This window comes from Anopheles arabiensis, chromosome 2, assembly GCF_016920715.1.
Source record: "Anopheles arabiensis isolate DONGOLA chromosome 2, AaraD3, whole genome shotgun sequence".
In the NCBI taxonomy this organism is placed as follows: Eukaryota; Metazoa; Arthropoda; class Insecta; order Diptera; family Culicidae; genus Anopheles; species Anopheles arabiensis.
In genome coordinates, this window is record NC_053517.1 from 90,272,216 (window position 1) to 90,296,122 (window position 23,907).

Sequence of the window (23,907 nt, forward strand, 5' to 3'; positions counted from 1 at the left end):
TGGTTCATTATCGGTGCCATTTCCCGGCTTCATTATCGATTCTAGTACCGGTATGGGTTCGCGAGCAGTTCCACGACCGATTTGGGTTCGTTATGGTTCCAGGGCCGGTCAGGTTCAGTACCGAAATAAAGTCATGCAGAGTTTCTGAACTAATATGGGTACTTTATCAGTTTCAGGACAGGTCTGGTTTTTTATCTCTTTTTATGAACAGTATTGTACCTTATTGTACCTTGTCGCAACAAGGATGGAGATCTGGTTAGTAACCAGCCAGAGGTCCTCTCGCGGTTGGCTCAGTACTTTGATGAATTACTCAACGACCAGTTAAACGAACAGCTAGAAGCGCCACTAGCAGATAGTGTCATGCTACTGCCACCTAGCATAGAAGAAACACGAAAGGCTATCCGTCGGCTGAAAAATAACAAGGTACCCGGAACCGACGGAATTGCAGCTGAACTGGTCAAGAATGGAGGTGCACGTCTAGAAAACGAAATTCATCAAATAGTTACTGAGGTGTGGGATAGCGAATCGATGCCTTGTGATTGGAATCTCGGCTTCATCTACCACGTATACAAGAAGGGAGACAGGTTGGACTGCAACAACTACAGGGGTATAACAACTTGGAGAAGATGGCTGAATACAGAAACGACACATACCATCTCTTCATATACTTCAAAGCCGCATACGATAGCATAGCCAGGGTAAAACTGTACGACGCCATGAGCTCATTTGGAATCCCGGCCAAACTGATAAGGCTAGTTAGAATGACTATGACCAACGTCACATGCCAGGTGAGGGTGGATGGAAAACTCTCAGGACCTTTTGCTACCACCAAGGGTCTGCGCCAGGGGGACGGGCTTGCCTGTCTCCTATTCAACTTGGCGCTAGAGAGGGCCATCCGCGACTCGAGGGTGGAGACTACGGGAACCATCTTCTATAAGTCAACCCAGATCCTGGCATACGCTGATGATATAGACATCATTGGTCTGCGGCTCTCCTATGTAGCAGAAGCCTACCAAGGGATCGAGCAGGCGGCAGAGAACCTCGGATTGCAGATAAACGAGGCAAAGACCAAACTGATGGTGGCAACATCAGCGGGCCCGCCAACAAATAATCAGAATCTACGTATGCGTGACGTGCAGATAGGTGAACGCACTTTTGAAGTCTTCCCAGAATTCACCTATCTTGGGTCAAAGGTCAGCAACGACAACAGTATGGAAGTTGAGTTGCGCGCAAGGATGCTGGCTGCCAACCGGTCATTATACAGCCTGAAAAAGCAGTTCACCTCAAAGAACCTGTCGCGACGGACGAAGCTGGGACTATATAGTACACCGGTGGACAAAAAGATAGGAAAAAAAATTTGTTGTGTGTTTTTTTGCGTGCAATAGGTGTGTCATCGCCAACAGTTGTTGTTGTTGTTAGTATGGTTTAGAGAGGCTTTGGCTCCTGCGGAGTTCTTTCGCCTCTTGCTGATGGAAGAATTAAGCGCAACACGGTTTGGCTCTCCTTTTATACTGCCGCAAAACGCTGCCGGCACTCAAAACTCAGATAAGTAGCGCACCAAAAATGAGAGTATAAAAGGCAAAAATCGGCTATTGCAAATTTAGTACGCCTCGAACTGTTGGCGATGACACACATAGTGCACGCAAAAAAAAACACACAAATTTTTTTTTCCTATTTTTATGTCCACCAGTGTACCTATATAGTACCAGTACTCACATACGCCTCTGAGACATGGACACTGTCCAAACCTGACGAAGCCCTCTTAGCCGCGTTCGAGAGGAAGATGCTCAGAAGGATACTTGGCCCCGTATGTGTGGAAGGACAATGGAGGAGCCGATATAATGACGAGCTATACGAGATGTACGGCGGCCTCACTGTCGTACAGCGTATTAAGCTCGCCAGGCTCCGGTGGGCTGGCCATGTTGTACGCATGGAAACGGACGACCCAGCCCGTAAAGTCTTTTTAGGCCGTCCACAAGGACAGAGGAGGCGTGGTAGGCCCAAATTGAGGTGGCAAGATGGCGTGGAGGCGTCCGCCATTAAGGCCGGGATAACGGACTGGCAGACGAAGGCGCGAGACCGCGAGCGGTTTCGGACACTCCTGAGGCAGGCCAAGACCGCAAAGCGGTTGTAGCGCCGGATAAGTAAGTAAGTAAGTAATTGTACCTTAATGCACGTTATAGATACATGAGAATACAATGAATACATATCGCAAATAGAATATTTTATCTTTTTCTTGTTCAAAACCAATTATTCTTATAATTTGTTTCTATTATCTTTAAATAGTTCTAACCTCTCGCACCCCTACTTCATAATAAAAACATCATAAACAAAGAATCAAAAAAAAAACTGACATTAAATTTACAAACACAAAATACGACTTCTGAGGATGAGATAACAACAATCACTCCCTCCGCTAGTGTTTATCAGCGTAAAACTGCTACAAGAAGGGCAAAAAAAAACGTTTCCAATTGCACACGCCCAAAGGATTTGCAATTTTTACATCGAACGAGCGCAACCCAACCAACCCCAAAAGCAGGAAATGGGATGCTATTGCAAGGAAATCGTCATCCGTCGCGTCTTCCTCCCCGGGAAGTTGGTGATGATTTCGTCGCTACCCCGTACCTCAAACAATGCAGTTTCTTTTTTTCCCTTTGCTCTCCCCTCCTTCGCTCTCCCATTCCACCTCATGCTGCAACTTGGGCAGCATCTGCAACCCTAAAAGGAAGCCCCATCCCGTGCCACAGTTGAAAGGTAAGCGATATAGTCATTAAGACTTCACACACCGACAAGGTGTGTGCGCGAAGGGAATTCAAAAGGAAAGAAATTCCACCAGCCGCACTTAGGCTATATTTGGCGTACGGGTGGTGATGTGCATCTTCTTGTAGGGTGGTATTGAGGTCATCTCATCATCATCATCGTGTAGCGCATGCCAATAAAAGAGAGAAGGTGGTGGCTACCCGTTGCTGCAATCGCGAATTGAGTTGCCGATGTTGGCGATTTTCGGTTCCTTATCCTGATCAGCATTTTTGTTGTGCGTATTATATTTGCAAAATACCAAGCAAATTTAGGATCCGATCAAGTATTGGAACGTTGTACAACTGTTTATGTTGAATTGCTTCTTACTGAAGAATTAATTCGAACAAAGCATCTTATCGAATCTTTTAGGTCCTATCTCACCTCTGATTCAGATGTATTTTGCTATGTTTCGTCTCAAACACTGGGAAAAACTAATCAATTGTTGTTTATTGATTGCAGCATGAGAGACATCTCAATTAGCTTTCCAATCTTCTACTAAATACCGTGAAATGCAAAATACTTTCTTTGAATCAAATTAATTTGATTGCTTCGCGTTGGCACATCATTAAATGGTTTGGTAAACATTCGACAGCATTGGTGAGGCTTTCCTTGGCGATAATAGGAACATTAGAATTCTATCTCAGAACAGCTATATTAGGGGAAATTAAATCTCTGGAGAGGAACAGTGTTTGAACTAATGAAGAACCTTCCATAAACAAACTAATTGGCTGTGCTTGACCGAATTGCAGTAAGTTCCGATAAAAAACATGGCTAGACATTTGCTAAACACCAATCTTGTCTTGTCTGTCTCGAATCGAATTCTTCTTAATCGATTTCAATAATATTATCCAATGGATACGAAATAACGGCGCGACATTTGTCCGTTTCAACATGCTTTACTCAGAAAGATCACAAGCAATGTATGACAGCAAGCTGCTGCAGTGCTTCCGAAGGTGTCCAGAAGTACAACTTATTCACAAAACATTGAAATCAAACTTGCAAAGTGTTCTTGGACATTTGTGTTTTTGTGCACAACGACTGCCCTGCCCTGTGTCCGTTTTTCGATCTTGAACTGTTCGCCGGCATGACCTTTCCCTGTTCGCCCTCTAATTTCCTGTACGATAATGAGGGGTCAACCCAATAGCCGGAAGAATTTACAACCACGCTGCTGTGGTTTTGCAAATGTCCCAAAGATTTTACTTTTTTTTCTTGTTTTTAAAATTCAAATACTTCGTGAGGAGATAAAACTTTCAAGAATGAAACATTCAAAAACTTTCATCTGATTTGGCACACAGATTTGATTGGAAAACAGATCCGATTTGTCTGTAATATTCTCGATCGTTGCGAAGTTTTGCAAAGATTTGAAATCAATTTACGACCTGACGGCACTACTTCTGGCAAACTATTGCTGGGGTGTAACCAGACGTCATAAAACCTTTCGGTTCCATCGTTCCGAGCGACCAGAGTGCGCGCTTAGCCACACAGCAAATGTTCGTTTTATCTATTTTGCTCTTCTTCCCTCTGCCTTCGGCTAGTCGGCATTAAATTCCCATTCAAACAAACCAGTGTGACACATCCGTCATCGCGAAACGCATTGAGCAATATACGCAAGAGACGGGGGGCACACACAGTCACAGGCGCAGGCAATGGCCACAGCCGGAAAATGTGAGCCACACACAAACACACACACACCGCACCGAACCGGGCCAGGCAAAGGGACGGTGTTGACGTCGAATGCTGCTGCGGTTTTCATGCTGCGGCATCTGTTTTCGCCATCGAGCGCGACACAGCGATGAAAAAATAAGGCAAGAAAACGACCATTGGCATGCAGGCGGCAGAGCGGCGAAGCTTTTGGTGAGTGTGTTTCTTCACCGAGATTCCACACAAACACACACGCACGCACACATACTGTACTCTATTCGTCTTTTCCTATGCCTACTTGTCTTGGTTGCATGGGTTTGCCGAAAATGGAAGAGGCATGGCTCCCAAAAAAGGGAAACACATCCCCATCGACCCCCTTGGCCCGGGGGAAGGCCTTCTAGCATGTGTCTGGGCACCGTTGCTGCTGCTGCTGCTGCTGCTGTGTATGTATAGGTATCTGTCCCCTCTTGTATCTGTCATTTTTGCCTTCGCGGTCTTGCTGTAGAGTGTCAACCAGGCCTCGCTCGCTGTCGCCGCGATGACGTTCGAGATTCCATTGACAAAGGTGATTTCATTTTCTTTTCGCTTCCTTTTCCCAAACACCATCGACTGCCTGATTTCCGGACCTCAACTCCGGGGCAATGTTCCGGGGCGCATGAGGAGCAGGATGGCAAGAGTACCCACTCTTGGTGGATTACATAAAAAAATATGTCCAAAAAGCACCAGCTTCCAGGGCGTATGGGTGTGGAGGGAGAAGAAAACACCCAGCCGGGCATGGTGGTCGGTCACCTTTCTCCTCCCGACCCCAGCCGGCACAAAACGATACAGTGACACACTGTCCCTCTCTTTCTGTAGCGTGGTGCACTCGGTAAGCCGGTTTTAGTACCCCGGTTTCGCTCACGCACACCACAAGCATGCTTCAAGGGGGAGTTTTTTTTGTTGCTTTGTCCCACACAAGGTAAAACAAAAAGGAAGTTTGTGAAAATAGTGAAACGGTGATGGAGAGGATGTTGGTGGTTTGCACCGGAATGCAATCTGCTGGGCCAAATTTCTGGCTGCACTTCTATTTTTGGAGTCTGTCGAGCGATACCACCGAACATCTGTCACAGACGCATGAAGAGTACTGTCGTGAAACACCATCATCTTCCGCCAGCTCTAACGCGATGCGGGGAATTAAATACACAGTTTGCGCACACTATACAGAAAGTAAGATACAATGCAATGCAGGGAAAACGTAAAAAAGTTCCAACAAACTATCTTCGATCGCTTTGACACATGATCCTTTAGGAGCGTTAACACCCGCTAATCACAAAACCATTTGTTCTTCGAAATCGAACACAAATTAGTTTAGATTCATCTACAACAAAAAACAACATAACCTCACAATAGAAAACTACACACCGAAACACACACACACAATGGCACATCGCAGTAAAAAGCTTACCGTTTTAAGCAACTGCTGCTGCTGCTGCTCCATCGCATGGAGACGAAGGAAACAGTACATCCGCCGTCCGCACGACGTTCGTGGCGGATTGTCTGCTGATGTTGCTGACGGTGTTCCGGGATACTACTGACGACTGCTGCTGTACGTAGTGGCTGGAAACGATGACGAAGACATTCGTCACCGGACGAAGCATCCACCAACACAGCAACGGCTCGCCAAGAGGGTATGCGTGCGTTTCTTTTTTTCTTCCTGCCTTATTGGAGCGCGCGCGCGGGCTGTCACTCCGCGACGTTGACGTCTTTTGACGTTTCGACGGCAAGGGTCCGTGTGTCCTGCCAACAACTACGGAAGCGATAAAACAAAATGTGCGTACACACACACACAGGCACAGTACACAGCAGTAACACGCACAGACTCCGCCGTGTTTTCTTGCACGGATCGTTCGAGGCTTCTGATTACTTTGTTTTCGCTATTGACGTCGTCGCTGTCTAGCACACTCTATCACCACGGCGGCCCTTCTCGACACCAGCCCCGCGGATGTGATAGTGACGGGGTGGGAACTGTATCTAGACGGTGATTCGTCCCGCCGTTCGACTCGGACGATGATTCCGCGATTGTTTCGAAATTGGAGCTTTTCCTGGACGTTTCCACTTCCTTGTAACACACGCACGCAAATACACACACACTCTCTCAGACGGCACACGTACACACCAATCACATTGGGCTGCTCCTGAATGCCCTGTTGCGGCGGCGGCGGTGAAGAATTATTGGGACGTGCAAACACACGCACGCATACACACACTATTTCACACACACACACACCCCTTCACCAACTCACGACACACCACCACTGTTTTCCCTTTTTTCTTGTAGCGATTTTACCCGAAAAAACAAAAACAACACAACAAACAATATGCAGTAACAGAAATGTGTAACGATGTAAGGCTAAACTGTTCCGTCCCGGACCTCTCTCGGATTGGGGCCCTTTTGTCGAGCTTCTAAGGGTGTTTTGGTGTGGTGGGGTGGATAAATTAGCACCGCATACCTCGTGTGTCTGGCTGCACAGGGCGAGAGAGATGCTGCTGCTACGCCTGCTACGATTTTGGTTTCGGGCTGGGCTTTGGAAAAATCTCAACCATATGTACGAGAAACGAGGGGGGAGATTGATCTGCTCACCACAATGGGGCGTTTTTTTTTTCGACTGCACACGGATTTACTGCGGTTGGGAAATATCACACCCTAGAAGGGGATTTGACACACGATAAACCTATGGCGAGAGGAAGAAAGAGAGAGAGAGAGAGAGAGAAAAGGAAAAATTAGTATTTTGATCAAAAATTGGTCGATTTTTTCGCGAAATTTGCACATTGCAGCATGCAATGTTGCAGCCGGCGTGAAGGAACACAGCCCCGAAATTCGTTCACTTTGCGTGTGTCTGTGTATGTGGGTGTGTGTGTGTTAGTGTCACATCGCTATGCCTTCCCGTGTCTGTTAGAGAAATGCACACACGTTTCCGAGTTCATCCGCCATTTCCCGAAAGTGCCGAAAATATTGCACAAATAGCAAAAGAGCTAACTTCGTTGTGCAAAAAGGCAGAGTGCTTGCAGCAGCACACAATTTTTGCACATATTATACACATCACACCCACACACATACAAGCAGCAGTCATTGTGACAGCAGGGCGCTTTGCACGAAAATTCGCCCCCCACCACCACCACCAAACGGGCATGGACGATAACGCATTTGCTGCACCTTTCCCAACACGGACGGAACACGATTTTCCACCAACTTTTCTCCCCCGATTAGTACCGGAAAAGGGTCGCTTTGCTCGATATCTCGATCTTTTTCGCAACCAAAGCCCACACGGCTCCACTCTCTATCGCTATTTGACAGCTGTCTTGGCATGGGGGGGGCTATCTAATTAGAAGCAAATAAATGTTCCCGTTTCATATCTCTTTCTCCCTCTCTCTCGGACTTTTTAGCACTGTACGACCATGGTGTGCGTGCCGTGCATGCGTAAGTGTGCGTGTGTGTGTGTGGGTATTACTGCGAGATTCACTATTCTGCGCTCTAGCCGTGGGGTCCCTCCAACTGCAGCCGAAATATGAAACCACAGCGGCAACGGGTGTAATTGTACTCTTGGAAGAGGGTGGAGGGCGTGGGGGGGGCTGCCTCTACCACCTCCGTCACCGCTTGCTTCGACTTTAGTACAGCAGTGTTCGACAGCGGATTTTGACACACAACCATCAGCACACAGCAGCACACCGGAAGAACCTCGCACGCAGCGCACTTGCTGGCCAAAAAAGAAGAAAGAAATAGAAGAAAACTGAAGTTTAACCCGTTTCCCACTGCTACCCCATTCCTTGCCCAAGACCCACTCAAAAACCTATCGCTGGTGATAGTCACCACCACCCTGCCCGCTGTTCTGCCCCAAGGAATGATCTTTTTTCCGATTAGGCAACGTCGTCGGCGGCGGCGTAAAGGTCGAGTGCAGAGAGAAAAGTAGGCTCCCCTTCCCCCGCGCGCGCCGTGTATGTGTGTGTGTTTCCTCCTTTGCTCACATACCGTTTTCTTTTCACACACACACACACACACGAGCGCACGTAGTGTCACACACACACACTCACACACATTTTCACACGCACGTACAGGCACGCACACCGGTACCTGGGCTGCACGGAAGGGTACGTCGCCGCTTTGAAGCAGAAAGGAACCGTGCAAAAGGGCCGCTGCAAAACGAGGTGGCTCTTCTTTCTCTCTCTGTCTCTCTTTCTCTCTCTTCCCTCAACTCCAACCCAAGGGAACACAGACATACGCACACACACACACGCGTACATTCACTACTCACACTCGGTGTCGTTCCCCGGCTGCTGCTCCGTTTGCAGGAAAAATGTTGAAGTCGGCTTCCCTTTTTTCCGTTTTTTTTCTTCCTACATGCGCCCCTCTACACCACTGACACACACACACACACACACGCGCAGAGGGCACCCGAAATGAAACTACGCACACTACGCCTCTAGCGCGAACCCGACGGGCGGGGGACACACCGGACCGTACCGTACGACACGGGGCGGAGACGACACACACACCGGTTTTGGGGCGGGGGGCACCCTCCTTCTCTTCTCTTTTCACGGGGGGCGCGCGCTGTGTGGTGCTCGAAACAACGCGTCGGAAAAAACCCCGGCAGGGCCGTCACGCGCGGGGATGCTTTTCACGCGGCTGCTTCGCACGGGAAAGAAAAGCGGCTCGCTCGAGTGGCTGGAACTTCTTCACGGGGTAAGCGGAAAAAATCTTCTGCCTTTCCTCGCACTCTGCGACGAGCGCCGACGTCGTACCGGATGTGAAAGAGCTTGCAAAATCGATGAACCCGCCCGCTGACAGCTGTCAGGCGCGGGATTCGTGTATAGTCGGTTTCGCTCGCCCGTTCGTCGAGAGCGCGCCGAGCGGTTTCGTCGATTTCGATCAAGTGGCAATGGCACAGTGGGCGCCGTGTTTACGAACAGAAAAAGATTTTAAAATTTGATTTTTTACACTTTCTGTTTTATTTTTAGCAGATCTAATTATTTAAATAAATCATAAAAATGCAATATTTTACGTGTTTTGCACACATTGATAAAATATATATATCTCAATATATTAAATTTCATTGAAACAGTTCTAGTGTGATTGTGCCGATTTTCCATGAAAGCTCGAGCTAAATATTTTACACAATTTTTACAAATTTTCATTCCATTTGTTTGTACAATATTCGAATATATTCGCATTACATTTCATTTTTTACAATACCTGACCCTACACACCCGCCTGCAAAATAAACACTTTTGACCCTTGCCCTACCCCCAGTACGCTTCTATTGACCGAGTGCAGCTCATCCCCCCCCAAGTCAACAGGTCGTTATCGTTCACCCCACCGGCGTTCATGTTATCAGGGTGAATTGTCGTTTTATTCTCCTCTGCCTCAGTGCGCCACCATAACAGCTCGTGAGCACTTTTCGCCCTCCAAAAAAGTCTTCTCCCAGCAAAGCAACAAAGCGCAAGTGACGATGGCAGGTGCTAAAGAGCCGGCCCACCTAAAGCTGGATCGCTTCGGTACGGTGCTGCGGGTGACGATCAACAATCCGCGCAAAAAGAACGCCCTCAACCGGCAGGCGTACCAGGATCTGGGCGATACGCTGGTGGCCGCCAATAAGGACGACAGTGTGCATGTGGTCGTGCTGACCGGGGCGGGCGATTTCTACTCCTCCGGCAACGATATGGTGTCGGCCGTGGCCGAGGAAGGCTCGGTCGAGGAGAAGCTCGCCCGCGGAAACGCGATCCTGCGCGAGATGGTGCGTGCCTTTATCCAGTTCGACAAGCTGCTGATTGCGGTGATCAACGGGCCGGCGATAGGCATTGCGGCCACCACGGCCCTGCTGTGCGACGTCGTGTACATGGTCGATACGGCTTACTTCTACACGCCCTTCACCAGGCTGGGGCTGTGTGCGGAGGGCTGCTCCTCGTACACGTTCCCGCTGCTGATGGGCCGCAGCAAAGCGTCCGAGATGCTGCTGCTAAACCATCGCCTGTCGGCCCAGGAAGCGCTACAGTTTAACGTGGTGGCGGCGGTGGTTAAGAAGGACGAGCTGGAGACGAAACTGTGGCCCCAGATACTGGAGTACGGCAAGCTGCCGATCGGTTCGATCAAGGCGACCAAACGGCTGACCAACCGGTTCCAGCGCGACCAGCTGCACGAAGCGAACGATCGCGAAACGGAGGCGCTGATGGGCCGCTACCAGACGGAGGAGTCCATGAACGCGGTCATGGAGTTTATGATGCGAAAAAGCAAAATGTAGAACGAGGGTGTCATCTCGTGTTACACAAATACAAACGTAGCGGACCGGTGACTTTGGTTATGGTGTGATAATTCGTATTTTCTACAACTTATGTACGTTCTACGGTGAATGCGAGGGGAGGATGGATTATTTGGGCAACTCGGTGCTGCGTGCTTGCTGCGAGCGGGTTGCAGGGGATGAAATCAGGCCCAGCAGCTGGCAGTCCGCTTCCAGCAGGGTAAGATCCTTGTTCGAACCCAAAAAGCGTGTCGACAGTTCGAGATCTTTGACGCGTAGCCGCACCCGGGCACCTCTCACGTAATCTCTGCAACGAAAAAACCGAAAAGTCCAAATGTGAGGCAAAGGAAGGACAAATTACGTAAAATAGCGGTGTAATACTTACTCGCCATTCTTCGCGGGTCGCGTGCAGACGCAGTGAAACTTCCAGCCAAAATCGATGTACAGATCGTTCTCGACGATGTGGAATATTTTCCCCGTCACAATCTTTCCCTCCGGATCGCCCAGCTGGAACGTGATGAAGAGAGTTGGGTGAATGTTTTGCAAGCGCTTGTGGAAAATCCAAATCCCTTCCTTACATCGACAAGCTTTGAATTTCGCAGCAGGGAAGCAAACGTCTTCGGAGGTTCATTGGGCTGTTCCGGGTTGAGCGAGTCGCTGTGCTTTTGGTAGGCTTTCGCAAATCCACCAACCTTTTTGTTCGCTTCCGCAGACGATTCCTGTCCGTCGGTGGACACCACACCTTCGGTGCTGAACTTCACGTAAGGACCGACACGTGCCGGCTGACTAAGCGCTGCACACAGCGTCCGTTGGCGTGCTAACCGTAGCAAAAGAGCCATACTGTGTGCGTGTGATTTTAATCACGTTTTACCGTAAATTGCCGGATTTTCTCTTTGCTAAATATCCCGGGGAAGCAGTGAGAAAATGTGAATTGTTTTGATCGCAAACGCGCTGCCAATTTGACAGTTTCTGTGACAGGCGCTCGGTGTCAGAGTGACCAGAAATTCCAATTTATATGTATTCCTACCGGTTTTTTAAACGCCGATTTTCTTTTATTTTTAAAACATCCAGCTCCAATAACTTCAGACCCCTTTAGTCAGTGTTAGAAATGCGTATTTAATAGTTAATCTGTTATTTTTGTTGTTTTATTTATTTCTTTTAATTCATTTAGTATCAGTACCCCTTCATAAAACAAAACCCAGCAAATAACACTATAATGAATAATAATATGGTGGCGCAACTTACAAAGTGTCGAAGTAGAACTAGCGATGTGGTTGGTAGCATCAAGGATGCAGCATGCGCGTGAATTGGAATATGAGGGGTGGGAATGAATTCGAATGTTCATTTCTATTTTTAGCTATTTTTGCATGAGTTCATCCTTCACGTGTGTTCACTATCCCCGAAATGATCCGTATATCGTTGATTATCGTTGATTATATCGTTAACGAATTATCCCCGAAAACATCTGCGAAAACCAGCGTGGTCGGGAGTTCGGAATCTGGCCACACTGGGCGCGTGTGACGTCGGCCACCGTGGGGCGCCGTTGACATTTGAGCGCGCTGTCACAGCGGCACACCAAAACAAAAGCAAATACCTACCAGCCCGTACTGATCGTCCCATTTTCACGCGCAGCCCCCACAGAACGCCTCGATGCGAGTACGTCGTGTGCGGGCAAACCGGAAAGCAACAAACCGATTTCTCGGCTGGTACGGCTCGCGGATATCGTAACAGCCCTGGCGGTCATCGACCGTGAGTGTACTGGTGCGGCCGGACCGATGGATCAACCCAAGTCCACCGGAACACGCGCCACCGGTGGCGGCGGCGGCGGCGGCGGCGGTGGCGGTGGTCGCGACAAACCCGACAAACAGCGGCAACAACAGCAGCAGCAGCAGCAGCAATCCCGCAAGGACAAGAAGGATAAGGGCGGCAAATCGGGCGGCTCGAAGCGCAACAAAAAGAACAAGAAGGATGCGCCGGCGCCCATGACCCGGGTGGTGATACGCCGCCTACCGCCCACCATGACGGAGGCACTGTTCTGCGAGCAGATCGCGGTCGATGGGAAGCTGCCGGCGAACGATGAGTTTTACTTCGTCGGGCCGGACTGGACGCTCGGACAGAATGCGTCGTGCCGGGCGTACATCAACTTCACCAACCCGGCGGACATCTTCCGGTTCACGGACAGCTACGACGGGTACACGTTCGTGGACAGCAAGGGCATGGAGTACCAGGCGGTGGTGGAGTACGCACCGTTCCAGGGGCCGCTGAAGGCACGCGCCCGCAAGAAGGACCCCAAGTGTGGCACGATCGAGAGCGACACGCACTTTATCGCGTTCAAGGAAGCGCTCGAGAAGGAGCAGGAGGAAGCGCTGCATGGGCGGGGCACGCAGGAGTTCAGCTTTAAGATAGAGCAAGGTAAGGCACACGCTGTCCGATTGTTACGGGGTTATAAAACTTTCCAATTTACTTTCCACACACCGCACACACACACACACACACACACACGCAGAGGAGAAAACCACGACAACACCTTTGCTGGAGTACATCGCACAACGGAAGCAGGAGAAGCGTGACGAGCGGCGGCGCAAGCAGGAGGAGAAACGGCGAATGCGCGACGAGGAGCGGCACATGCGGAAGACGCAGATTGCCCGTGCCATCCCGGACGCGATACAGGAGGAGGTGTTCCAGGAGTTTATGGAGCGGACCGCACTGCCTCGGCTGCAAGGCGCGGGAGCGAAGGCGGGCGCTGCTGGCAAGGGTGGTGGCGATGGACGGTTTAAGGAGGAGAAGGATAAAAAGTCGAAGAATAAGAAGGAGCGCAATCGGGAGAAGAAGGGCGAGGGGCCGCTGGAAGGGGAGAAGGTAGTGATCATGAAGAAGCAGGATCGCGATAAACAGCAGGAGCAGCGAGGCGGTAAGAAGGAGAAGCAAAAGCAGGGCAAGGAAGAGAACCGCTTTCGGGAGCAGAATCAGCAGCAGAAAGGAGGAGGTGGAGGAGGAGGAGGAGGAGAGAGAAATGAAAAGTCAAAAAAGGATAAAGCAGTTTCCGGTGGTGTCAGTGAGCAACCGACCACGTCCAAAGCCGCCAGCAGCACCACCAACGCCGCGGGAACGATTCCTGCCAGTGGCACCAGCTCCACCACCACCACCACCACCACCGCCAATAACAACAGCAAAAAGGAGGTAAAGAAGTACAGCGAACGGCGCAAGGAAACGCGTGCCCGTGCCGAGACGCGGTTCGCCGAGCAGGACAGCGGTAAGAGCGAGCCGGCACCACCCTCCAAAGAGGCAGCGGCCACCGACCAGAAAGCGGGAGGGGAGGTGAAGAAAACCATACTCACCGCCAACGTACCACCGTTCGTACCGAAGGAGAAGAAACCCACCGGCGGGCAGGGATCGCCCCTCGCCGATCGTAGTGCCGACCTGCCGGACAAGATGGCCAAACTGTCGATCGAAAGGCAACGGGCGGCCGACAGTGGGAAAAACTCCCCGGACGCTGGTCGGTCCAACTCGGCTGGAAAGCTGTCGGAAAAGCAGCGGGAAGCCAGAGAGGCACGCAAAATCCGCAACAAGGATCGACCGTCGATCGAAATCTATCAACCGCGCAAGCGGATAGTGTCCGGTGGGGCCGGTGGCGGCAAGAGCGAGGACGATCGGGGCCGGAGCGATTCGGACCGACCGTCGGACAATGTGTCCGCTTCGGCATCGGCAGGAGGAGCGGCCGCTGAGTCGGGTGACGGGGCGGCCAAGGATCGGCGCCATAAGCTCACGAAGAAAGCTTCCGATCGGCCGCAGCGGGAGAGGAAAAATGGACGCAAAAACTCGCTCGATGCGGATGGTGCGAAGGAACAGGTGGTGGCCGGCAGCAGTGCAGTGCCGTAGTGTCGCCCACCTTCCTTACAACCTAAGCGATTGAAGAGAGGAAAACAGCTTGAAACGGCTATTAGTAATCCTTTCCGTTTTGCGTGTCGCTGATTCTGTTTGTTTGGTGGACGCAATAAAAAAAAAACACATGGAACGCGAAACACACGTGTTCCGGAACTTGTCTCATTAATTAATGGCGAAAGTCTGTTGGCTTTTTTCCTGCAAAAAAAAAAACAAACAAAATTGTAAAATTGCTTCTTTGGATCGTTGAATTCCTTCCACAAATACAAAAAGTAAAACCACCATTTTGAATTGTGGATTAAAGAACTTAACGCTTTATTAATTATAACATATCAGTATTTCAGTACAATTTAGCAAATATTTGTTCGTTAGAGCATCGAATGCATTTACTCGCTCCACAATCTTAGCTCTGCCGTTCCGCCAGCTGCTTCAGCTGCCGCAGCACCGTCTCCAGCAGCTTCTTCTTGTCCCGCTCTGATTTGGACTTCATCAGCGACAGCATCGACTTCTTGTCCGCCTCGCGCAGCTTCTCCAGCACCACAATGATCGTGGACGGATGCACCAGCGAGTACCGGTTCTCATCCTTCCCAAAATCGTGCAAATACGCACTCCAATCCTCCGAGATGAGCAGATCGAGCAGCTGCCTGATCTCCGCAAAGTACTTGGACAGATCGCCCTCGCGCAACCCCGGCACCGGATCGGACGACGCGAACAGCTCGAACTGCATCAGATCGAGATTGATCTGGTCGAGCGCACCGCCCGAAATTTGCCGTATATCCTCGGACAGGATCAGCTTCGAGATGGTGGTGGCAATGTGCTCGCACGCCTTCTTGCACGCGGCCTGCGCCACCCCGGGCAGGATGTACGAGAAGCTTTGGAAGGTGCTCTGCAGGAACGCCACCATATCCGTCACGAACGGTGACGCGTGGCCGTACGATTCCGGCAGCACCCAGTCATAGTTTTCCAGCTCCTCGAAGAACTCGTCCAGCTTGCAGCACAGCTTGGTCGATACCTGCTGCTCCGCCTCCGACCGGGCCACGTGGAACATGGCCGACGGTGTCTGCGTAACGCTCTGCACCGTGCCCGTCATTTTGCACACGAACGAATCCAGGAACGGACCCGCCTTCTCCAGATACTGCGTGTCAATGATGATCTGAATGACCTGCATCAACGCCAGACTGGGACTGCGGAAAACCGCCGACAGACACCCGCTAAAGCTGCGCGTCAGCAGCAAATTGGCCGCCTTGCGCACCATCGCCGCGATTTCGTTCGGTGACAGCGTCAGCTCTTCGGAGAATTTCATGCACGCGTACATAAACTCCATCGCCTGATGGTACACCTCCGGGACCATGCGCGAGAAGGGGAACTTTTTCGGGAACGGTTGCGCCTCCAGCTGCTCCGAGTGGAACGGGAACCGCTCCAGCACCGCATCGTACTCCTCCTGGCTGTGCGCCTCCAGAGGCAGAAAGTCGCTCCGGTCCAGTATGTCGCGGAACTCGTTCACCCAGCGCTGCAGCAACACCTCGTTGTAGTGGTCGCGCATCTCGAGCAGCAGATCCCACAGCTGCGTCACCGTGTAGCCGTAGTTCTTGAGCGTCGTAATGCTCAGCATAATCAGGTTTTTGATGCGCAGCAGCACGTTCGGATCGGTGCAGGACGACGACGACATGCTCAGCACGTTCACCGCACGCGACAACGACGACGACCACAGATCGTCCAGGTACGTTTGTGTCACGATGTCGCCGCCCGTATTCATCACGTGATCCTCCACCACAAAGAAGCCCACGATCGAGTAGATGTACGTTTTGTACGCCTCCAGATTGTCATGCATGGTTTGGGGCGCCTGCAGCACCAGCTTCGCCTGATCCCGCCGCTGCTGCCGGTAGTCCTTCTCGAAGTACTCCTTATCGTTCAGCACCGTGTAGATGTGCAGACAGCGATAGATGGGCGAAAAGTCGATCAAATCCTGCGCACTCACGTCCTCATCGTCGTCCCCAAAGTCCCCCGACCCGGCCGGGAATCCACCCTGCTCCGCCTGCAGCGCCTTGTACTCCGCGATGATCGTTTCCAGGTCGCGCTTCTGCAGCTCCTTCGTGTGTTTCATTGCAATCTCGCCGATTTTGGGCGAAAATTTGCGTATATTCTCCAGAAACTCGCGGAAATCTTCCTCCGACGACTTCTTGATGTTTTCCTTCAGCTTCGGTATGGTGTCGCGCATCTGCTGCGAAAAGCGGTACCCCGCCACCTTCGGCAGATACTCGCTCTCGAGCACCTCGAGCGTTTTCAGCGCCGGATAGTAGCGCTTCTCGCGCACCTGCTTCAGCAGCTTGCTGTAACACTCCAGCACCGGCAGACAGCTCGACAGGCCCTCGATCGCACCCGCTATGTTGCCCTCGACCTTGCGTGCCTTCACCAACTCGTTGCCCTTCGCAATTACGCCGGCGGACGCTTTGCCAAGGCCATCGTTCAGCCCGAGCACCTCCTGGTTTAGGCCCTGGGCTTGCGATTTCACCAGCAGCAGCTCGCGGATCGAATCGATAAAGCCCTGATAGTACAGGTTGCAGATACGCTCGATGTCTTTGTCGTGGGAGCGGATGCGCGACTCCAGCTGCTCGGAGATTTGGTCCTGCGAGTTGCCCTCGAGGATGGTGCGAAACGTTGGCCCCCAGTAGTCGTCGACCGCCTCGATGTCCTGCATGGAAATGTTGGCCATTTTCACTGCCCCGATGTTTTGTGTGGGCGTTTTTCCGCACCCCGCACCAATGAATTGCAGTGGTTGACTGTGTTTGCCAGCGATGTGTTGTTTGTTGACAATATGAGTAATGCACACAGGGACGCCTTGTGATCATCGAGAGTGAAATATGAAATAAAATATAAAATATTGTTTTACGTGTTTTATTATTTTTGTACTACTTACATGTTTTAATATGAGGTATTTTAAATTTATATTACTTTAATTAATGCTTTTTAAAAAAATACATAACTTTTCCATTCGAATTACCATTCTGCGACGTTGATCGACGATCGATGAACGTTGGGTGCACAGTGGGAATGCATACAGCAGAAAATCGGTCAAAATTTGAATAAAAAATGGCGATTGTATTGGCCGTTTTCTTCAAATTTGTGTTTTCGATTGTAGAACGATGAATAAAACACGCCTTTTCTTAAAATTGTATCGTAATTATATGTTTGGCACGCATGTATTTGATCTTCGTTACAAATATACAGGTTCGTTCGTCAGCAAATAGCAGTAATTCACTGTTATTTGTGCACTACTTCCCATCATACCATCATCATTAACATCTTAACACGTATTCTATCAACAATTGCTAATATGCTCTAGGAAGTTCTTAAGTTATTACATGGCAACGGGCGCGTTTCTTTAAATCTGTCTGTTTGTGTGTTACTATTTGGTATGCTGCTAAAAACAATGGCCTATGTACAGGAGGACGAACGCTTCGCTTATCAAAAAAAACCCTAAATTCCTATAGTTAGTCTTATGAAGCTGCTCTAAACAAAACAACAAGCAAACAACTCGGTGCGTATCTTCACTAATCACAATCGCTCAACAGTTTATCACACTTGGCAGTGATGGTCGTCCCTGTCGTCGTCGCGGGTGGCACCTCCGACTCGGGCCCATCACCGGCCGGTCCCGGTACCAGGACGACGCGGTTAATGCTTTTCAACGGCACCTTCTTTGGCTTTCGCTTCGCTTTCAGCCGGCGCGCGTTCCGCCGATGCAGACAGAAGAGGATGGTCGCGAACAGGACGATGCAGCCGGCCACCGCGGCCGAAATCTTCATCCAGGCCGATTTGGCTTCCGTGTCGAGCTGGCGGGAGTTGCGTATCTCCATGCACTGGTGGTAGTCGGCCACCTGGTCCGGCTCGATGTCGCGTTTCGCTTCGGCATTGCATAGGTTTTGTTCTGCTTTTTGGAAGGTAAGTTGTAAATGAGGCGCCTTTTATCCTCTCCATTTTAACCTCCCAAATGACTCACCTGACGATGTTAGCGGGATGCAGTACAAGGGAGGGAACATAATTTTGGTCCGCCGAAGGACCAACTCGGCCGTCAGCACCTGGCAGGGACAGATCGGGATCTGGGTGTTGTTCAGCTCGACCGTTTTGAGGTTGCACATGGGCGAGAACTGACCGAGGGTGAGCTCTTTCATCGGGTTGGACGAGATGTTGAGCTGCCAGAGGTCGGGCAGGACGCCAAGGTCGGGCAGCCGCTGTAACCGACAGTCGGCCAGCCCGAGCACCTGCAGTGGAGCTTTGATTGGCTTCTCTAGGGCAGGAAGATCTTCGTCCAGCTTGCTGAGTGTGTTGTGGCTGACGTAAAGGTTGCGCAGGGAGGGTAGCCGGAACAGCTCTAGCGGTATGCTGATCAGTGCGTTATTCGACAGATCGATCGCCTGGGAAAGGGAGGGTGGAGATGGAAAGAGGCACGTTTTAGCGCAGCATAAAATAAACAACCCGCTGCGGGTGTGCTTTACCCTACCTCCAGGTTCGTGAGCGAGCTGAACGTTTCCGGCTCCACGTTGTGGATCATGTTCTCGAACAGATACAGATACTTGACCGAACTGTACCGGGCGAAGGATTGCGGATTTAAATCTCGGATACGATTGAAGCTGAGATCGAATATCTGAAACCGGTAGCAAAAGGGGAGAGAGAAGGAGTTTGAAACATTAGTAAAATCGTGAAACACATGATACAAGGCATGCTGTTACAGGCCCGGCATCGTCGATTCGAGCACACTAACAAACCATACATCAAGTGGGGCTACTGTCGGGGCAGCCGGAGAAACCGGAGATCTTCTCCCTCGACCGACTGACCATTTGGGTTAATTGATTTAAATTGGTTTGTTAGACTGCCGTAGTGTGTTCCTTACGCTGCTGTGCTCGGATGAGGATAGATTGAGAAAAAGGAACGGCTTCCCGGACCAGCGTCACAGAGTTGCAACACACGGTGTGAGCGAGTCTTGGAAGAAGAGACGTATATTGGGGCAGATTTTCAAAGGTTTAGTAGTAAGCAAGGGAAAAAAGGGAATTCGATTTAACAACTTGACGATGATGATGATGATGCCCGACGTGTCGATCGCGTTCGCAAAGGTTAGACTGTTTAGGATGATCTTGAAGCAAAAACAACTAATCCACTCATCTTGTGGCCTTGAATTTGAAAAACGCTTGGTATGTCGATGGTGTTAAGCGTCGGTTGTTTAATTTTATACTTTGACTTTCCTCAATTCTTTAGATCTGTTTCTCGGCTCATGATCGTACCGTTTCAGGCGCGCTGACTAACATGATCATGAGGTGCATCAATTGACCCCGGCTGTCCGTCCCACTCGGTGGATCAACAAATTGATCGGAATTAGAGCAACAGAAGCAGCAGCAGCATATCGCTTTAGTGATGGAAAAAATGAAGTTTTGGTCGGAATCGATTCCGGATAGTAGCTCCGGAATCAGTTTCCGAAATCAGCTCCGGAATTGGTTCCGGAATTTTGCTCTGGAATTGGAATTGGCTCCGGAATCGGGATCGGCTTTGGAATCGGAGTCAGTTTCGACATCTCCAAAAGAATAGGCGTTTGGGTCCAATGATGCTACGTATTGATAGCCCCAAAGAATCAAAATTTACGATCCATTCTCATGGAAATTCCCGGACCGAATTCGCTTCTGAAACTTATTTAAATTCAAGAATTGATTCTCATTCTGGAGCTAATTCCATTTCTGGAGTCAATCGTGATTCCGTTACCGGGGCACATTGCGATTCCCAGGTCAATTCCGATTCTGGAGCCGATTCTGATCGCGGAATCAATTCCGGAGCCGAGCTACGAAATTGGTTCCTTTGGCTACGGCTACCGAATCGATTCCAGCATCGGAAACGGGTTGGTACGATACCGAGCTCCCACCACCACACCGCTTACCTCGAGACTAGACTTGAGCGTCTGGGGAATTTCCTTCAGGTTTAGGTTGGCACAGTTATAGCCGACCATTTTGTAGGTGCGCTCGAGCTGGCACCGTTGCTGCGTCCGATCCAGCTCCGTCGGTAGCGTTGCGAACCCGTTTGCATAGCTGAGCGTTAGCATAAAGATGGCGGCCGTCGTCAGGGTCAGGGTGGCGGATGATGTGCTTATCATTGGATGCATTCTGGCTGGATATTACCTACGGGTATAGGGGGGGAGGGAAAACAAAGACCTTTTTAATTGAGGGTTACACATTTACTACGATGAGTCGTCAAATCTGGCGAGGGGTCTATTTCGAATAGAATCATGCTGTTATGCCATAGTTAGGGGCTGACGAGCAGCAACAACGATCGATTACGCCACAGAGCTATGCTGTGTACTGCTGCAACTCACGTTTTAACGATCTATCTTTGTATGCGCTATCGGTCGAGTTATCAAGACCGATCAAGTGCATCACTTATGACTTATGGTCTGATAGTGTGGACAGCGGGTGTAAGCTTGGAGTGTTGTTGTTGGAGTGCCACCCGTAAAAACAACCTCTTATCAGCTTATACACCAACGTCGCAGTCGCACAGTCACAGTAATCTAAGACTACTTGGAAGTAATCCGTTTCCTGCAATCTTTCGAACGAAACTAGTCCGTTCTCCAAAACCCTTACAATGCAACAATATATTTCCCCCGCGTTTCTCCCTGGAGCGCTTCTAGTTCTAGCAGGCACCGTTGTCGACATGTTGTTGGGGCGTGGCGGCCCTCACCCTCCACCCAACGTTCTGGATTGTTGATTTCTAATGTCGGATTGTACCGTCAATCAACGTGCAACAATTGGCTGGTTCGATCGAGCGAAGCGCTCGCGCACCGACATCCACTGGGACGCAGACGAGATCTTCTTCCCTTAAAAGGTGAAACGAATTCGCTTTTAATTTAATTTATGAGGTCACATACACATAACGCACAGCACACACACAATTAGGTGACACACACACACCGGTTGCGGTACAAAGCACTATTTTCCATTAGCAAAACGGTTGTGACCCGACACACCTGATTTTATTGCGTGTTTATGGGCTGTTGATCGTTGTGGCGGGTTTGCACCAGGCGTGCGCCACCAGGGGACTCCATTGCGCGGTTTTGTCAATAGCACGTGGTTGATGTTTTTTTTTCAAAAAAAGACGTTTTAAAATGAGGGAAAAAACACACATATTTCACTTCACCTTTAAACCTGCTTCACTCTACTCCGTTGTTTAGCACAAACGTTTCCTTCAAATGGGGGCAATTCTGCTGAAACTATCGCAACCTCTCAAACCATGTGCATTGGTATCGTTTGTTTGTTTTATTTTCCTGATTTGATTCAGACTCACGAGCTCTCCTATCGGACAAATTACCTCGCAGTTCGCCAAATTCTAGTACCGAAGGGGGTGGCCGGACGTACAATATTTCCCTCTCCGGTTACACATGGCACTAATTAGGTCACTTCAAAACGGCTGCACTAATCTACACTGATGATGATGGTTTTCATTTACAGGTTTTAGCAGAGTGGATAAGCGGCTCTCTCTCTCTCTCTCTTTCCCGTGTTGTCCCTCTCAACACGTGCAATCACATCAGCTGATGAAATTTCACACCTGCCAACCGTGCGTTTTGTGCAATGAAGCATACAATAACGGTAATGCTGCGGGGTATAGAACACGATCACCAACCGCCCCTACGACAGTACGATCGGGTCGGGAATTGTTGACGTTGCTAAATGCACAGGAAATGCCAATTGGTCAGTCTGTCCAGTGTGCTACACACAGTGAGACAATCCGTTCGCTCGACAGTTTCCACCCGAATGTTCAAATTATACCAAACGCGCCGGAGAACACGTCCGGCTGTCAATTAGTGGTGGTGGCAAGTCGATCGACTGTTGCGTTGCAACAGTTCGAAGGTCGAGAAAACTCGGGAGCGTCTTACGCACGCAGGCACGCCCGCACACAAATACTCGCACCAGACGTCAAAAGATCAATATTTGCTTCTCACAACTTTACAATTTTCCCCACCCGATGATAGGACGGGTGCAGTCCCCAGTGGAAAAGGGGTTTATTTGATGAGACCCTTTAGTGGGGGGAGGGGGGCGGGGATCTGCCTGCTCCACCATTAGCGAACGTTGAACAGAACAAAAAAAACGCCCCAGTTAATTGATTTAATTTCGTTTAATTGAGTCAAAGTGCGTTGTTTATTTTTGCGTTGAAGATCTTGGAACGATCGCGGCTTTCCGCGATCACGATGAAACGATGTCTGACTACTGCACTACACACAGATCTACAGCCGATCCCCCCCGGTATGCTATTGTTTCGTTTTTCGCGATGAGCACGTCTGCCCTTCCCTGCACCTCCCTGCCCGTTCGCTGCTTAACCTTGTGGGTCGTGCAAAAGGTAGCGAAAATTATGATCGACAGTTAGGCCATTCATCCATCCATTTGAGCGTAGGGTGATGCTTTAGCACGGCTAACTATTCACAGATTGCACTGCAAACGCTGACAGTGCTGGAGGGGGGTTGGAAGTTGGTGACAACGCTTTCCGACAGACGGATGAATAATCGTTAATGCAAGATCTTTATGATCGTTTTATGAGCGTAGAACAGCAAACGCCGGACAAAACCGATGGCGAACAAACGCATCCAAATCGCACCACTGTGGCCTATTATCAGGAGCAGCAGTAACAGGAACATTGCGACGTAGATCGATTCATCGTGCGACCTTTGAGATAAGGAAGCTTTTTTTGTGTGTCTCAGCTTAAGGACGCAAACCGTCTCAAATCGGGCGCCTATAACAAGTTTGAATAATCCCATTTCGTTTTCTGTTTTACGTTCTTTCTTTTAGCCACTGTAAGGAGCGGAGCAATAACATTTGGAAGATGTTACGGGGATTTTTTTTCTACCTAAGATCACAAGATCCCCGCACGTTAGAATGGCTCTTGAACGGGGCTTCTCTTATCACTGCACAAACACTCACATACACACACTATCATCCCTTACCTCTTGAGATGTGAATGACGCACACGGAAACACTCGAAACAAAAGTCTGCCAGTCTGGAACGGTTGTCAAACGCCCTGACTCTACGCCTAAAGAACCATCTTCACTGGACATTTGCCGTAAACGATCCACACTAAAGGCGCGCAATGTGTTGCGCAATCCGCACTACGATGAAAACTTATTCCTTATTTGACACAATTCGACACGAGCAAAGATCCCAGTGGCCGCAAACATGAAAACGGTATCCTTCTGGAACGGTCTGGACACACAGTAACACCCCGCGGAACACAACCCGGACTGGGAATGCATCACCTGTTACACGCCTCGAAAACCGCCAAACTTGTGCTTCA

At 49.9% G+C, this 23,907-nt stretch overlaps 6 protein-coding genes across 8 annotated transcripts in view; 2 read left to right on the top strand and 4 right to left on the bottom strand.

Moving 5' to 3' along the window:
* LOC120897258 (trithorax group protein osa) overlaps positions 1 to 9,240 on the bottom strand; it is a 28,521-nt gene extending 19,281 nt beyond the window's left edge. The window contains exons 1-2 of the mRNA XM_040301985.1: positions 8,730 to 9,240; positions 5,885 to 7,151 (exon numbers count right to left, since the gene is read on the bottom strand). The gene's annotated coding sequence lies outside the window, so the exon portion shown is untranslated. The remainder of the gene's footprint in view (positions 1 to 5,884; positions 7,152 to 8,729) is intronic.
* Positions 9,241 to 9,690: 450 nt separating this feature from the next.
* On the top strand, positions 9,691 to 10,783 carry LOC120896347 (enoyl-CoA delta isomerase 2). The gene has a single exon (XM_040300395.1). The coding sequence runs from the start codon at positions 9,924 to 9,926 to the stop codon at positions 10,710 to 10,712; it is 789 nt and encodes a 262-aa protein (XP_040156329.1). The 5' UTR covers positions 9,691 to 9,923; the 3' UTR covers positions 10,713 to 10,783.
* LOC120896348 (28S ribosomal protein S28, mitochondrial) lies at positions 10,761 to 11,677 on the bottom strand. The gene is made up of 3 exons (XM_040300396.1): positions 11,288 to 11,677; positions 11,095 to 11,216; positions 10,761 to 11,016 (listed from the first exon to the last, which is right to left on the bottom strand). Exons 1-3 carry the CDS (start codon positions 11,546 to 11,548, stop codon positions 10,839 to 10,841), a joined length of 561 nt encoding a protein of 186 aa, XP_040156330.1. The 5' UTR covers positions 11,549 to 11,677; the 3' UTR covers positions 10,761 to 10,838.
* A 577-nt stretch (positions 11,678 to 12,254) lies between these two features.
* Positions 12,255 to 14,764, top strand: LOC120897886 (regulator of nonsense transcripts 3A). Its single transcript, XM_040303044.1, has 2 exons — positions 12,255 to 13,121; positions 13,216 to 14,764. Exons 1-2 carry the CDS (start codon positions 12,485 to 12,487, stop codon positions 14,586 to 14,588), a joined length of 2,010 nt encoding a protein of 669 aa, XP_040158978.1. The 5' UTR covers positions 12,255 to 12,484; the 3' UTR covers positions 14,589 to 14,764.
* A 118-nt stretch (positions 14,765 to 14,882) lies between these two features.
* LOC120897884 (exocyst complex component 6) lies at positions 14,883 to 17,410 on the bottom strand. Its single transcript, XM_040303037.1, has one exon. The coding sequence runs from the start codon at positions 17,302 to 17,304 to the stop codon at positions 14,995 to 14,997; it is 2,310 nt and encodes a 769-aa protein (XP_040158971.1). The 5' UTR covers positions 17,305 to 17,410; the 3' UTR covers positions 14,883 to 14,994.
* Positions 17,411 to 17,750: 340 nt separating this feature from the next.
* On the bottom strand, positions 17,751 to 23,669 carry LOC120897889 (leucine-rich repeat-containing protein 40). Of its 3 annotated transcripts, none has more exons than XM_040303046.1 (5): positions 23,560 to 23,669; positions 20,512 to 20,749; positions 19,090 to 19,233; positions 18,589 to 19,003; positions 17,751 to 18,516 (listed from the first exon to the last, which is right to left on the bottom strand). In XM_040303046.1, exons 2-5 carry the CDS (start codon positions 20,731 to 20,733, stop codon positions 18,143 to 18,145), a joined length of 1,155 nt encoding a protein of 384 aa, XP_040158980.1. In that variant the 5' UTR covers positions 20,734 to 20,749; positions 23,560 to 23,669; the 3' UTR covers positions 17,751 to 18,142. The 3 variants fall into 3 exon arrangements, with proteins under 3 accessions (XP_040158980.1, XP_040158981.1, XP_040158982.1); XM_040303047.1 differs by lacking the exon at positions 23,560 to 23,669 and adding an exon at positions 21,933 to 22,606; XM_040303048.1 differs by lacking the exon at positions 23,560 to 23,669 and adding an exon at positions 20,944 to 21,185.
* Between the last annotated feature and the right edge of the window lie 238 nt (positions 23,670 to 23,907).

What these genes read in the sequence shown, in the direction of transcription:
- LOC120896347 (XM_040300395.1), top strand. Translation starts at nt 9,924, where the DNA reads ATGGCAGGTGCTAAAGAGCCGGCCCACCTAAAGCTGGATCGCTTCGGT.
- LOC120897884 (XM_040303037.1), bottom strand. Translation starts at nt 17,304, where the DNA reads ATGGCCAACATTTCCATGCAGGACATCGAGGCGGTCGACGACTACTGG.
- LOC120896348 (XM_040300396.1), bottom strand. Translation starts at nt 11,548, where the DNA reads ATGGCTCTTTTGCTACGGTTAGCACGCCAACGGACGCTGTGTGCAGCG. An exon ending in GAAATTCAAAGCTTGTCGAT is followed by an intron (nt 11,217 to 11,287) that starts GTAAGGAAGGGA and finishes ATCACGTTCCAG; the next exon opens with CTGGGCGATCCGGAGGGAAA. An exon ending in CGACCCGCGAAGAATGGCGA is followed by an intron (nt 11,017 to 11,094) that starts GTAAGTATTACA and finishes TTTTCGTTGCAG; the next exon opens with AGATTACGTGAGAGGTGCCC.
- LOC120897886 (XM_040303044.1), top strand. Translation starts at nt 12,485, where the DNA reads ATGGATCAACCCAAGTCCACCGGAACACGCGCCACCGGTGGCGGCGGC. An exon ending in CAGCTTTAAGATAGAGCAAG is followed by an intron (nt 13,122 to 13,215) that starts GTAAGGCACACG and finishes ACACACACGCAG; the next exon opens with AGGAGAAAACCACGACAACA.
- LOC120897889 (XM_040303046.1), bottom strand. Translation starts at nt 20,733, where the DNA reads ATGCATCCAATGATAAGCACATCATCCGCCACCCTGACCCTGACGACG. An exon ending in GCTCGCTCACGAACCTGGAG is followed by an intron (nt 19,004 to 19,089) that starts GTAGGGTAAAGC and finishes TCCCTTTCCCAG; the next exon opens with GCGATCGATCTGTCGAATAA. An exon ending in CATCCCGCTAACATCGTCAG is followed by an intron (nt 18,517 to 18,588) that starts GTGAGTCATTTG and finishes TCCAAAAAGCAG; the next exon opens with AACAAAACCTATGCAATGCC.